Below are 16113 nucleotides of genomic sequence, written 5' to 3'. Positions count from 1 at the left end.
ACACAGCTATCTGAGGCAGCGGCAGTTCCCCAGCGCGCTCTGCCTCCTGCAGACTGCTCTCTGCGCGCTCTCTCTCTCTTAAACATACGGACAGTGGACTTACATCCCTACGCTTTCAGACTCACACTTCTTACAACATTGCAGAGACGTTTTTGGAGATTGTTTAACTTTTACACAATCGGCAAAAGAAAATGAGGACACTTGTGCTCTGCATCTTTGCCACAGTCTTGGTGACAGCCGCACTGGTCCCAGGCAGCAGCCGGGCAGCAGACTTCCCTCTCAATGGGCACCAGAGATGGGACGTACGGGGAGCATACGAGTCTGGGACTTCAGCATCTTGTCCCATTAAAATACGCCCCTCGAGCCAGTGTGGGACCACCGAGGACCAGGAGGACTGTCCCTATCACCTCACCTTGCCTCCTCTCACCATCCAGATGCCTAAGCAGTTCAAACTACTGGAGAAAACTATGAAGGAGCTGCAGAGCCTCAAAGAGCAGGTGAACAAACTGAAGAGCAGCTGCCAGGAGTGCCGCGGTGCTCGGGTCCATCATCGAGTTGAGCAGGGGCAGGAGCAGGTCGAGGTCCAGAGGGATGCAGAGGAGGTGCACAGAGTGGATTTGTCAGGACAGGACCTGTTCACAGGGTCCAGCCAAGAGGAGCGCGGAGACGGGACCATCCCTGGAGCACAGGATGTCACCGGAGCTGGACAAGTCCCAATATTCAGCAAAATGACACCCAGCCCAAGCTCTCTGCTGGAAATGCAGGTAAGAGGATTTTTTTCATAACTGAATAATGAGAATATTCTTGGTGAAACACTCAAGAAAATGCCTTAAAGCTGACAAACCCCCCCCCAAAAAAAAAACAAAACATCTAGGATCTTATTATTTATTTTAAAATAATCATTTGTTTTTGGTAAATGGACACCATGACAATGGACAATGAAAGAGAATTTTCATAAAAATTACTTACTTAAATAATTGACTTTTTAAAAAGTAATAATTATAATACATAATAAATACTATAATAGTAATAAATAGTAATAAATAATACATTATACAATAATGAAAAATGAAAGAAATGTGTGCAACAATGCCAACAGCAGGATTGCACAACTGTGTCTACTTAGATTTAGGCCATGTATAACTGCATTAATGTCATACCTATAATTGTGGAGGCTGGTTATGTAAACAAAATGTGAAATGTGCTTTATAAACAATGTGCAAAGTTACATAAATATGTCTATTCAGATGTAGTCATCTGGAATGTGCACTGAGCAGATGCAAAGAGCTCTAAAGTCCTCCATGGCACGGTCCTGGGGGGAACATTCCTGGTTCTGTAAACAGGGCGGGAATCACTATCTCACTGCACTCAAATGAAGGTCCATTTTCGCTGGGGTTGGTGAGCGCGTCGCCTCTCAGCACTACTTTGGCCGGCAGCCAGGCATCACTCAGCCTTGTTTCTCTTCTAAATTCTTAATTGAAACAATGAAGAGGCTGGCGGCTCGAGTAATCTACCTGCTTTATATTCTGCACGCAGAGATGACTTCCTTCCCTTTGCTGTGGTCCTTTCCAGGTGAAGCTCAATCGGATGTCTGCCAGCCTGCGCAACGCCAGGAGCCAGATCTCTGCTCTACAGGGGCGCCTCGAGGTGCTCAACCTGCTCAACATGGAGAATGTGCAGGCCATGGTGGACCAGCGTGTGGAGAACATTACGGGAGTGGTCAACAAGCTCAGCACCTCCTGCAACACTCCGTGCCCCGCACAGACCAGCCCCCAATGTAAGCATGGATTTAATGATTTAATGCACAGTATTAGTTCATCATTATGTCATATATTTAAATTATTATACTGATTTTCACAAAACCTTATCTGTTGACCAAAAATGTTTCTCAGCACCCTATATCACTTTCTAGAGCATTTTTATCTTTGTTTAATTCATCTTTATTGATTGCCAGTACAGTGAGGCATGTTAGATGAATCACATAGATATAACTTCTCAGAAACATTCCAACAGGGTGGTCTGTTGAAACAGCGGGTGGAACTTTGTGATTGAGAGAGTGTGGGCGACCTTGTGTGTTAGTAATATTCTATTGACAAGGCAAACACAGGTTTTGGAGATGGGAAAAACAAGGATTTTCAGGTATTGCATAATAAGAGCAAGCACAGGCAATTTAACCTTGACTCAAGTGATACTAATGTGTGAGGGCAGAGAATCAAGCGTGGACGGTATCCTTAATATCCTTATTGTGAAATAGCTTTACAATGAAGTCAGAAACCAATACTACCTCTGTCAAAAACTAATTGAAATTGCACCTTACATAACCTATTCAAGGACCCCTGACCATGAAATTCTTCTGGTCCATATGGAGAAACTCACATTTAGGGAGGGGAAGACAGATTCTTGGCTTGTTTAAAAATGTTTATCATGTCAAAATTGGCTAAACAAAAGATTCCATGCTTTTCTCTGAAGCATTGCAGCAAGTTCTGTGAAAGCGAATAGAATTTTGATCCAGCAGCATAAATGTAAAATGTGGTGGATTTTGATGGGAGCTTATTTCTTCTAAGTAGATTATGGGGGGCACTGGTGTGAAGGGAAACCCAGTGTTGTGTCTCTTCTCCTCCCTAAACGTTCCGACAAACGGCCCTTCAGTTCTGCTTTGTCCCTGATCCTCCTCTTACCTTCTCTCTCTCTGTCTGCTGTTAATCCACTTTTCCCAAGTCGTGCGTCTACCTCTCCTCTCTTCCTCCATCCTTTTGTCTGTAGGTCATGCTCTTGAGGGTTCTTCCTTGCATAAAAACAACTATTCCTCATTATCTCTCACCAAAACAATGTAGGCAGACTTTGGTCACAGGGGCAATCAGGGTCAACAACACATGTCTTTGTATATTAATGAGTTTCAAACAGTTACACATGCTAGAGTGCGCTTCATGTTACCTTATCGTTTATTCCTGATGATGCCTGAAGTGAATCCAAAAGAAAGAGATAACGGCTGCTGTTTCCATGGAAATAAACAAACTACTGCAAAGAGACTACAGCGAAGTCAAAACAAGTAAAAAAAACAACAAAAAAAAAACACTTGAATTACTTAACACATCAACTGCAGTCCTGTTTTAGCTATGGAATATTGTATAAAGTACAATGAAGAATGTGTGTGTAGAGCCAGCAACTAAATAACATTAGAAGTGAAGAAAATTATATGTTGAATGTCAGTTTATCCGGTTCAATGTAGACTACAAGGGCATTTTACAAAACATGCTTCACTACAGATAAAAACATGTGATTAATAATGAAGGTCGATCGATAACTTCAACAGCTCAAAGACCAAACTTGGAGCTACAAACTTTTCACTCCAAGCACCACCAAAGAAAATATTTGGCCTTGTTAGTAGTAGTGAATAAGGTAGTTCTAGACTGTATAAACCCAAACAGGGACAGACATATATAGATTTGTCTCAAAATATAACAAATACTCAAACTGCAGAGTGCCCTGCATTCCACCAGAGGCATCCTGTGTACCACTAGTTTGCGAAGCCCTATAAAATATACAGAAATGGTGATGGTGTGTACAGTTATGCCTTGCAGGAAGCTTTAAATTCAAAGACAAGAATAGCCCAATTTACTGCTATTCTTACATAATTTTATGCAGTATTTTCTACCACAACACTCCCTTACAGCCAATAAAACTAGTCGTCTACTGCAACCACATACAATAAAGCCACAAGCCAAAGTTTTTCACTCTACTTTCCTAGAAGATTTCATGGCCAAATCAGATCTGACTGTTTGGGGGATGCTGACAGCTTGTCACTCACTGAGTCCCACAGAGCACAGCATAGGAAGTTGGGCCAACACACTCCAGCCTCCCTCGTCAACAATCAGTATGACAGGCAAAAACCGCCAACACCAACCAGCTTCAACTTCATTGTTAAAACACCAAATTAAATTGTTATCCAACTCAATAAACAATACTGTAAATACCTTCTTACATGCACATAAATCTATACATGTATACAGGTTAATAAAATCTGTGACGTCAATATGTCAGAAAAATATTAAAATAATTTAATTCTAAGGATCCCTGTGGATTTTAGTGATTTATGATGCAGCTAACTCCAAAATTCAAAATCATGAATAGCTTAAAGTTGAGTTATAATTCAATAGCACAGAATTCCTGAAAGCTAAATGAGAGGCCAGTGGGAACTGAAACTGTGTGAGCAAGATTATGCTTATATATGCAGAACTAGGGCTGTCTTTTGGTTTCGATGTGAAGCGGACTTTCACCTTCAAGCTGAATCTGAGGAGCTCTTGTCAAGCACAGTCAAAATGCTCCGCGCTGCTCGCATTTATTTTCAACCTATTGTCAAACCCCATCCACGCACCTCTCCTCTCTTCTCTCTCGCTCACTCCCCCGAGACATATGAGGGCCTTGAGGTGAATGGACAGCAATTCATGTTACAGTTCAGCTACATTAACTCAATTCAGGCAAAGAGAATGGATGTGCAGTTGTGTGCTGCCTCATCAGGAAATGTCTCTGCACTGTGGCAACGCACTGTTTTCCAAGAGGAAGTCTGGGAGCTTTTCATGAGTTCTATGCCATTAAATTTTATTGTGTATCTCGAAGTGCACCCTCATTTCTGGTCTCTGGCTTATCTATATACATGCCTGCACATTGGGTACTGTGTTGTATGTAGATAGGAGAGTTGACTTCCAATTAATGCCAGTCACTTACGGGCAAGGCTGTGAAGAGAGAATCATTGATCCTATAGGTATAAAAGTAGTATGCAGAATATCTACTTGTAAGATGTAAAAATCACATTCAAAAATTATTTGGTCAAGTAAATGTTTGGAAATAATATTACTTTTAAGAATTAATTAACAAAATGTGAAAAAAGCAATAATGAACAGATTCTGATATTTCCAAAAAATACGACATCAATTAGACAAAATAAATTGAGTATAATGATATCTGAAAGTAAGCTGGTTTTGTCACTTAAAGATTTACTCACAATGAGAAGAGAAACCTTTTGTTTTCTAAAAATAAGACTTTCTCTTCAAAAATATTACTCAAGCAGAAGTAAAAGTTTGGTGTCAGAAACTAACTTTTCTGGTGGAGGGCCTGTCACATGCTTTTCTCTATGGAGATCTTATTGCTCTGTCTGGAATGTTTCACAGTATGGCATTATTTAATCCTTCTATCTTCACGGAGACCAAACCAGGCCAATTTACAGGTCAGATCTGCGGAGAGGCGGCCCTGCTCACAGTCAGAGCATTGTTTTTCTAGGTATTTTTGAGCAATAAAATCACCTTTAATTGAATAAGATTATAACTCAACCCATCCCCGCTTATAAGTTAAGTGCATGCACTCTGACAGAGTGTTGGAAGCCATTTATTAAACCTTATCACTCGATCTGTCGTCTTGGCCATCACAGAAGTTATTAGGCAAGGGCATATCCAGGCAGGCCGGCCCCTCACCAGTGGGACAGCCAATCAGCAAACATCTGGGCATCAGTAAGAGGCACATATTAAAGTTATTTGGGTCAGGCGCTGTGCCCAAGGTAATGAGATGTGATGGCTCTTCTTGTCTGGCCGAGGGACACCAGGCCGACAGATGACAAATAAGAGAGTGGAGAGTGAAGTGCAGAACCATAGTCATCAACTTCAAGTGTAGGAGATATAAAAACAATTTCATAGGCCAAAACTTGTGATGAGGGTCAAAGCTGAGCTAAAAGATATAGCAATTTGTCTGAAAAGTATTGCCTGTTGGAATGAGTTTGGAATTCTTTTTAAACAAAATTCACATTCACAGTGCATATCTACAAATCTGCGATATTTGAGAAAAGATGAAACTGTGATCTACTAAACTAATACAAAAATCATATTTCGAAACTGTAGAGGTCAAAACTACAGGGATAGTAAGTTTTGTAGCCAAGCAAGTTTGGGCAATTCAACGTGATTTATTTTCCTTATTGAGATAATATTACAACAATGCATCCAAAAGTGTAGCCCAAAACGTGAACGGACTACACAAAAAAGCCGAAATATTTAAATTAAAGGCCTCTACATTTAGTTGCATTAGACTGTATGTTAGCTAAAGATTTGCTGCTTTTGAATTTAGCCAATTGTTCCCTCTCAAATTGCAGTTTCTTATAAACTATCCAGCCATTCATCATACTGGACAGAATAATTAATGTTAAGTAACCTGGATATGACGACTGCTCCGCTCACACTACGCATCACTGCAGTTCCCTTTAAGCTCAGTTTCCAAAAGGGATTAAGCAGTGGGATGTCTGGAGAAGTGCGCGAGGGTCCACACGAAGCTTGCCCTGTGTCAGAATGATTTGAGCAGGAGGTCCAAAACTCGCAACAAGGGGGAAGGCCTGCTTAATCCAATTTCACACTCACTTTTGTTTTTCTTGTTTTTTGGGACTCCTCTCTGTGTTTTAAAATGCAAACTGACAAAGCTCACTCCACCTGGGTTTTGGATGGGGTCAGTGCAGTGGAGGAAGTTATGGTATCAAACCGTGCAACTCAGCAGGCGAGAAAGAGGGAGGGGTGAAAGAGAGAGGAGAGAGAGTGAGGGAATAGAAAGAAAGAGAGTGACAAAAAGGAAAGAGGAAAGAAATAGGAAGAAAAAGAAGTGGGACAGTGAAAGAGAGAGAGAGAAGAGAAGGAGAAAGAGAGGGAGACAAAGCAGAAAAAGAGAGAGGGAGAGGGAGCAAGAGGGGGAGGAGAGAGAGTTTTGAGCTGCACTGTATGAAATGTGACCATAGTGCATTAGACTGTTATCGATTGACACTGGCCTTTGTCCTTGGACTCTCTGTGCAGGTGGAAGTCTTTTCCTTCACACTGTATTAAAAAGCAGAGACAGGTGCATTTAGGGATTAATACAAGACTTGGCAACCCATGTTCCCTACAATCATAGACAGGCATAACACTTAGCTCTAAATAACACCATTAGCGATATACTCTTTATTCAGACACATTTCTCTAGGGAATACTAAAAATGTCCACAGTTTGAGCAATACAGGAACTCATTGACTGGAGTAGCGCACCTGTCCATCACCTGTCACCAGTTCAGCTCTATTTCCTTTTTGGATTACTTTTGACTAAACTGTCCATTGCTGACCAGAAACATCCCACAAGAGTTGGCCTTTTGAAGATGCTCTAACACCGTCATCCAGTATTGTCAAAACCATTCAAATGTGACACTTTACTGCTTTTTCTTGTGGCAAAATGTTGACCGTCTGTTTAACATTTGTGAGTCTCCTCTTCTCGCTTTTGTACTATCATGCGCAAGATGATTAAACAAAAAAAAGAAAAAGAAAAACACTATCCAGAATATAATTCATAGCAGAACGAGTATTGAAACTATATACTCATTTTTATAGTGAAAACTGGTACAAATACCTCATTACCACATTCTATATTATAAAAAAGTATGTGTTTATAATCAAGTATTGCATTGCCTTGATGTGTTCAAATTTAATAATGCAACAACTCTATGCAAGACAAGTTCCACTGGGGCAATAAAGGTTTCAATCATCTATAGTTGACCGGCGTCTGGCCATTTCCATTGTAAACATTTACCAAGAAATATTTGTACAAAACTAAAAAGTGAAACTTGGCTTGCCTGCCCAGATAGCACTCTCTCATTCTCATATACTTTCTCCTGTCTGCGCCTAAGGGATTGTTGGTTTTACAGTCCCTTGGTTTAGCAGCGAGAAAATGCCAGAGAAAAATGAAAACGCATTCAGAGCGCAGTCTCTTTAAACTGCTTTGCCTTTTTGTTTTCAGTCGGCCTGCCAACAGTCGTCCTGGCCCCGAGGGACTGCTCCGACTTCGTGCTGCAGGAGAGGAAGAACGGAGTTTACAGAGTCACTCCTGATCCTCGCAACGGGACATTTGAGGTCTTCTGTGAAATGGAGTCCTACGGAGGGGGGTGGACCGTGATCCAGCAGAGACTAAACGGCTCTGTCAGCTTCAACCGGACCTGGGCCGAGTACAAAAAGGGCTTTGGAAATCTAAGGTATAGCCATAATATTTTGGTGTGATTTGGGTTATGGTTGTGCAGTTAATCAAATCGTCTATGATGTGGTTGGGTTTTTTAATCCAGAGATCTACAGCCAATCCTCTGTCAGTAAAGGATTTGGTTTAGACTTTACTGATCCAGAATAGAAATTATTTGAATAATTTCCCTTGTGGATCAATAAAGCTCATCTAAATCTAAGTTTGGAGAACACCTTTATTGGTTTAAACTTATAGAAAAATGCCTTCCTTGTGCATAAATTGTCCTTGCATTCGGGATGGAATTTTTGGTATTGATGGCGCAAGTAGAGAGATTCCGATTTGTAACGACTTCCTACTTTCTGTATTTTTGTACTTTTTTCTCAACTTTTTCCACAAACTGACACTTCACTGATGTAAAAAAAAATCCACAAGTACAAACTAAGCAATAATTAGAAAAACATGAAAAAGTCATATGCACTTAACTCATAAAGTCAATTGTTTTTCAATATATAGAAAAAAACTGTCGTCCCAGTGGTATATTAAGATGAAACCCATTAGCGTGTGTGCATGGCGAGTAATATACGAAAAAGCTATGCATGCCTCCCCTCCAATTTACCACTAGAACAGGCCCATCAAACTGGAACCGGCCATCTGCTTGGGACCCAGCTAAAATGATTGCAAAAAATTAGACGATAAGAAAAACACTGCATAAAAGAAAAGTTAGCTTCAATTTTGCTGATGGCCCAATGTAATTATGGGCTGATATGCATTTTAATGGGGCCACAACAAAATGTCATTTGCTGCCCAAAAAAATAATAGGCTAATTCTCTATTTCCAGTACATAACAAGCTGCAGTCGCTTGTTGCACCAAGGGATTAATTATGTGTCTCAATTCTACTTTCTATGGAGTCTAGTATGGCCAGTAGGCAACACATAATGTACTACCAAAGGTAGCGGCTGACAAATTAAGTAAGAGCCAAATTCATATTCCCACTGACAGGTACAAAAATACTTTTATCATTTTTGGCTTAACATTTTAGGCTGAAATGGATTCTGTAGGCCAATATTCTTTAATACAGATGAGGGCAGCTAAAATGAATATTGTTACAATGCTGAATTTCCTTTTGAATGGAGTCTAGTCTCTAGTCAATAGCAGAAATGATTAGGTTCAACATTTATGCAATTGCCTTTTGGATATTTCAGAGCAAAGTATAGTGTAAATAGACAAACAGTAATAAAAAGTAATAAAAATAATGGTTTTCAGATTCTCTCAACTTCCCCAGTGAACACTGAATTTTGCCATGAAATATCCAAAAGTTAAATAAATAAATGTTGAAGCTGGCCAACAAAAAATCTATATTTTACCCATATTAATTTTAAATGATATTGGCCTATAAAATGTTGTAATGTTATCTGAATCTCAGCTATAACGTCTATGTAATCCAATTTCATATCTATCATTGTGAGAAGGGAACCCCATTCACAAATGTAAAGTAAACAGATGTCAACAGTGTAGACAGTTTACGCTCAGGAGACAAAGTCCTTGCATTCGTCTTTATATTCATTGCACTTGTGGATGTCTTGACTTCTGTAGTGCTTCTAGTTATACTAATGTAAAATTCACTGTGTTTGGCCAGGCAGTGAACCCATTTTAGGATGCAACAAGCACTCGATATTGGCTGCTCACGATGCTTGACATGCCCACACTTGATTCAGTATAAAATATATCGTATTTCTCCTTCTGCAGGGGTGAGTTCTGGCTGGGGAATGACCACATCCATTTGCTGACCAAAGCTAGAGATATGGTGCTGCGCATAGACCTGGAGGACTTTGAGGGAGTGAGGGAGTATGCAAAGTTTGATGAGTTCTACCTGGCCAATGAATTCCTTCGCTATCGGCTGTCCATCAGTGGATACAGGTAAAGAATTCAGTGTTTATCATACTTATTTAATTGTATAGTTGCTATTTTGTTCTAATTATTGATAGATTTTGTCATGTCAATGTGCTATACCTGATTTTTACTGTCTTAAAAACAGAACAGTTACCAATCCAAAGTTATTCCTCACTTACCCAATTATTCGTCGTGACGATTATATAAGCAATTTTATAACTCTCAGAGACCAGAGTGGAGTTTTGCTGTGATGTTAATGCCAACAATGAGCATGTTAATGTGCACTCCTGATTATCAGACAATTAGTGCTTTCTAATTAGATGCGGATAGTAAACAGTAGACTTATTTTGACTTCAAGAGCTGCTTATACATATCTTTACTGGGGCATGACAAATTTTGCTCAAATACATGGGAGAAAATTGGGTACAGGGCCAGTTCAGCAGTGCAGTTGTTGTATGGGGGAGAATTATCCATGGTGTGAGAATGATGGAAAAACTAATGATCATTGCCATAACAATTTAAAACAAAATATGCTATCTGAATGATGAAAAGTCCTCAAAATCTTGCTCATAACAAGGAGCTAAAACCCATGATTAGACTAAGAAAGGCCACCATAATCGCCTGTATTAATGGAAAACACTGGTGTCTGTGTAAGGTGGAAGATTAAGTATTTATGAACATGTATAAATTTCTCATTGCAGTGGGACAGCTGGGAACGCCATGAGCTTCAACAAACACTTCAACCATGACCAGAAGTTCTTCTCCACTCCAGACCGTGACAATGACATGTACCCCTCTGGAAACTGCGGCGCATACTACAGCTCGGGATGGTGGTTTGACGCCTGCATGTCAGCCAACCTCAATGGGAAGTACTATCACAAGAGATACAAGGGAGTCAGGAATGGCATTTTCTGGGGCACTTGGCACAACATGTCATCGGAGTACTACCCGACCAACTACAGACAGGCCTTCAAGACTGTCAGGATGATGATAAGGCCCAAAAACTATGCACCCTAAATATATTCACCAGAAAAATGTTGAAAGTTAAACAGATAAACATGGGAAGAAATTATGTGTTATACTTTGTACATGCACATACCATGCACACACAACAGAACAAGCCCCGTGGACACATTGAATGCAGTACAGACCCTTTAAAATGTAATCAGAAAGTTCAAAATTCTGAAATGGAGCTGACAAGAGGCAAATTATAATTGTGAATGTCTTTAAACCCCGCTCTAATATCACATCTCAGAAGTTATCATTTGCCAACTCCCCAGGAGATTTCAGTTTATTCAGAGGCTAGTCCAAGTTTCTTCACTGAAATCATATTATGTCCCACTTCACACTTTCATGCAGTTGCCTCCATTCCAGAATATAGAATGTATCTGATTACAAACCTTTACACAGTGATGGTCCAATATGGATTTTGGAGCAGTTACCAATATCTAATATATTGATATTTTCTGATACGAATATTTAGCCTTCAAATCTATAGCAATGCCCAAAATGTATCTTAATGTATCTTGGATTAAAGATCACAAACTTTCCACTTTTCTTAAAATAATAACAAAATGTATTTATCTGGGATATGAAATTTTGTTGCATGATAGTGGTAACAAACAGGCATACTTTTAGTCTACTAATTGCTCTTCTATTTCCATGTTTACTCAAAATCTCAAAAAAACAAGTCTGATGCACTGTAGACAAACTGAGAACAATACATGGGCACATAGAAACTGTGAGTGCAGAAGAAATTTGGCACTGAATATCTTAAAACTGGTATCAACTGATACATTTTCACCCGTACCTACTTCTAAACAGTCAATAGTCAAAGTCAGTAATAATATTTTTCTCCAATTCAAGAGAACAGCCATGAATGTAACAACGTATGTAACAAAATATTTCAGAAAAACATAAAAATCCAACAGGCGTTTTTGGAGTGTCTTTTTTAGGAGCCATAATAACACATGGAGGGTTTCCATGTGATATGTCTCTCATATCCCTCCATGTTCAAGTCCTGTCATAAAGTCAGCAGCAGAGACACAGGCCAGCACACAATCCCACTAAAAACTAATGAGCTATCATTTTCCCTGCTCTAAATGGCTCCTTAATTAACAGCAAGCACTCATGTGAGGTATATGAGCGCTGATCAAACTGTTTCCAGTCAGTGTCAAATTCATGGCTAAGACCACATGCAGGGCTTATCAAGTTTAGCAGTTTTATTAAAAATCAAAGCCATGATTCACAGCACCCAGAAGACAGTGTGCTTCTGTGTGGATTCTGTGATGCTGATGAAACGCATCATCATCCTCTGCCATAGACCCAAGAATGAAATTAGTTTGGGGACAGTGCCAAGAACATTTCACTTTATTGACATTTTGCTTACTGCTCTTGACAGTGAATACATTTGACTTGTTCCACAACACTGGGAGCACTGAATAACTGCACAACTGTAGTTTTAGAAAAGCAGTTCAGATTCCCCACTTGTACAATACTGCAGCCTAATGTTAGAAACATGTATAGCACCACCTAACAAGTGTACACACTGTGAATGAGAAATGGAATGTTTATGGACGTGTACAGTATTTATTTTCTTCAGAGTGCTATGAAAGCTTTTATAAATATGAAATGTGTCAGGTCTTGAGTGTTGATATTTGAGCTTTATCGATATCATTCATATAGTGATATTATGTGTATTTAGGATTCTCTGTATGTAAAACATTGACCTTTTCTATCATTCATTATCAATATCATGCCAAAAATATGCACTTTTTATACAAAACTGTTCAGTCTCACCCTACAGCTGTGTATACTGCAATGCTCTCAGAAATCATAATGCCTGCTTAATTTTTTAAGCTTTTTTGTATTTTAGGCACCTTAAAAATGTATACATCGAGTGTACATAAGGCATGAAAATACATTTTGAAAAAGTAGTCTGCAGTGCACTGAAGTCTTGCATTTACAGCTTTCGAGGGACAAATGTCTGAGCCAAGATTCTGTTTGATACGGCTGTGAAAGATTGGACATTGGTGTCAGTGATGTTGCTGTCTGTTAATGTAAGTGATACTCAATAAAATGTATCAATCACTGTCAAGTACTGGAAAATACTAGTGATTCTCATGGTTTTCTATGGTGACACCTGTAACACCTGTCCTTAAAATATAAATATAAATATAAATAAATATATAAATATAAATATATATATATATATATATATATATATATATATATATATATATATATATATATATATTATTTTAGACCAATCTTCAGGGGGTAGAATTTGGCCTGCGATTGTTTGCTGAGATTTGTAAGACGTGTCAGGGCTGATTCAAATTCTCCTCTAGAAGAAAAAGTCTGTTGGAAGAAAGACCAAAAAATCTATTCACCTTATTCAGGAAGTTTCCACAGCAACCATTTTATCTGTGGCTCTTTTTCCAGTTGGATGATTTTAGGGCTGCCAATATGGACAGTTATAATTATTCTACTACAACACCATTTTCAAGCCTCACAGAGAACGGGGGCATTGTTGACTTATTGGTGCTCATGAACTTTTAACATTTTACACAAATCAACTTATTTTATATCATTTTTAGTATGTATTCTAGAATTTAAAGTGGAAATGCCAAAAAAGTCTGTAAAGTCAGTAGCAATCAGAAGTGGGCCTGGCAGAAAAAGGTAGGCCTAAAGAGTTTAATAATAAAGGTAATTTAATCCCTTTCTATAAAAAATACACTCTTCACATGCAAAACATTGTGATGCCCTCATTTCACAAAAAAACTATTAATTATGGCCAAATGAGAAAAAAAGTTTGGGTAACCTTGGTTAAGATTATAGGAGCTATACAAACACATGCATAAAACATAGTCTCCTCACTCGTTTGTTAAATGTTTTGTGCTTTTACAACATTTACACTTGCGTTGCCTTACCTCATCCAGATACTGTAGAGCAGTGCTAGCAGAGCCGTCAGTGCAGGTAGAGGGCTGCTCCTGTTCCTGTGGTGGAGAGCCGTCAGGTGTAATGGCCACTAGAGGCCTGTCCTCCATTCTCTGCTCTGCCTCCGTCTGTTCCTCCTCCTCCTCCTCTTCATCCTCCACGCTGGGAGCCCGGCTGCCCTGCTCATCCTCAAATAGATTCATACTGCTGCAGACACAGGTGCGGGATCACTGTGACAAGACAAAAGAAGAAGTGGAAACATGCAGGAGTTACCCTCATTTTCTGACTGCACGTCTATTCATTAACATTACAGGCATGAGAATTAGCTAGCTAAAATATCCATGCGGTGTCGCTAGCTGGAGTGATTGAGGAAAATCTACCTAGCAGTTTAACAAGTAACAAGTAAGCTAATGGCAACCTTCACGATCTATCACTCTTAAACTTTAAAATAATAAAAATACCAACACAAAGAACTGTTAGCTAGCGTTAGCACTGCGGAATAAGCAAAAGTTAGCAAAAAAAGTAAAGTTAGCATTGGTTTGCCCGATTTAACACGCACATATTTAATATTTAATGAAGTAAAACTTATATATTGCAACATAAAACACGTTGCAAAAGTCCCACTTACAGGTAATCAAATGTTGATATGATTTTGTACGCGATTATGAGTTTTCAAGCAAAAAAGTAAGGTCGAAAAATCACGGGCTCTGCTCCACTTTCAGCGTGTGGTGGTTACTATGGCAACGGTAACACGCACACACGCGCACACGCCAACACACACACACACACACAGACACACACAGAGAGAACACGCACACAAACACACACACATTCACACAGAGAGAGAAAACACACAAACACACATTCACACAGAGAGAGAAAACACACAAACACACACACAGAACACACATACACACACGGAGAACACACACAGAACACACAAGCACTCACGCGCCATGGATCTATAATAAGAACACACACACAGAATTAGCATTTTTTTTCCCTTATCAGTGGAAAAATAATTAGATTTATAACAATTAACCCAATTCATGACTCCTAATTACTTATTTTTACCATGTTTATTCAAATGTTTAAAAATTGTATTGGTCATTACAGTCACATCTTTCAGTGATTGTCCAGCAGGTGGCAGGATTTTGCCTTTTCTGGGTGAATAGCTTCTAATCTGCTGCACATTCTTACATTTAGGGCCAGATGAAAGAAAAAAAAAAGCACCAGAAATGATACAGCCATGAAAGAACAAAAACGAAACTAGATTCAGTCACTCACTTGAATGCAAGGTAAAAACTGTGAAAAGTGATGCAACATCACAGTTCACTTTTAAAAACTCTTTCCCACAATAAACACTTAGAGCTGTTGGCATGATTCATTTTATCCCCCACAACAGCTGGCGGCAGGAATATTCTCTTCATAGCATAGGCTGTAGGCACGCCAGCGTCCTTGAACACATTATAGAAGACTTCAGCTGATATCCTATATGCAATACTGGCTACTGAGGAAATGTCAGGGTTTTAGATTTATATGGAAATATAAAAGAATGTCCAAATAAGTCTGCCTTTTCAGGCTGCTGGTTTATTCACTTGGGAAACAGCAAACGTCCAGGTTAAACTACATGAGACCGAAGAAACAAAAATAAAAAAACTTAACTTTTATCACTAAAGTAAACAAATACTGAAGCCGAAATCACTTAACGAGGAATAACTAATATGCAGCATATAGCCTAATAGCCAGTATCTTTAGCAATAACGAAATAGCAAATTTAGCAAAAACATAATTAGCTAAATATGAAGTGAACATAAATTACCAAAATAGCTTCAACATTGTTAATTAGAGCTTGTGTGTTTATTTATAAAACTGGAGAGACAGTGATCATTAGAGGAAACCATTAGCCTATTTGTTGTTGATGGCTGGTCAAATGCATCCATCTTCTCTTTTTATCATGGGATCTACTCAGGAGGAGGATTCTTAAAAAGGTGCTTGAGCTACATATGTGCAAATTTTATAAGCAATATAGTATGCCGAGGTTCCAGTAATCCTGTCTTTGTCTCATTGCCATTTATTACATGTATATATTATTTACAAGTTCTGTTTGACCACTGATCCTGAGACTTGTCTACAAACTTTTTTTTTTTTTTCCCAGCTTCTCTACAGAATTCTTCCTGATCAATGAAGATGCTTCATTGGCTAGACTGACTTTCTTTGGTAACACTAATTTTACCTGAAGTCCACATCAGATTAAGTCACCATTATCAAGGTCAGATG

The 16113-nt window shown here is 39.0% G+C and overlaps 1 protein-coding gene across 1 annotated transcript; it reads left to right on the top strand.

The window, feature by feature from the left end:
• Positions 1-12991, top strand: fgl2a (fibrinogen-like 2a). Its single transcript, XM_020926344.2, has 5 exons — positions 1-764; positions 1573-1777; positions 7791-8022; positions 9751-9921; positions 10596-12991. The coding sequence occupies exons 1-5, from the start codon at positions 192-194 to the stop codon at positions 10909-10911; spliced, it is 1497 nt and encodes a 498-aa protein (XP_020782003.1). The 5' UTR covers positions 1-191; the 3' UTR covers positions 10912-12991.
• The last annotated feature ends 3122 nt before the right edge of the window (positions 12992-16113 follow it).

This window comes from Boleophthalmus pectinirostris, unplaced genomic scaffold, assembly GCF_026225935.1.
Source record: "Boleophthalmus pectinirostris isolate CB_2022bp ecotype Guang Dong unplaced genomic scaffold, ASM2622593v1 HiC_scaffold_18, whole genome shotgun sequence".
NCBI classification, from domain to species: domain Eukaryota; kingdom Metazoa; phylum Chordata; class Actinopteri; order Gobiiformes; family Gobiidae; genus Boleophthalmus; species Boleophthalmus pectinirostris.
This window is presented reverse-complemented; position numbering and strand designations above follow the sequence as displayed.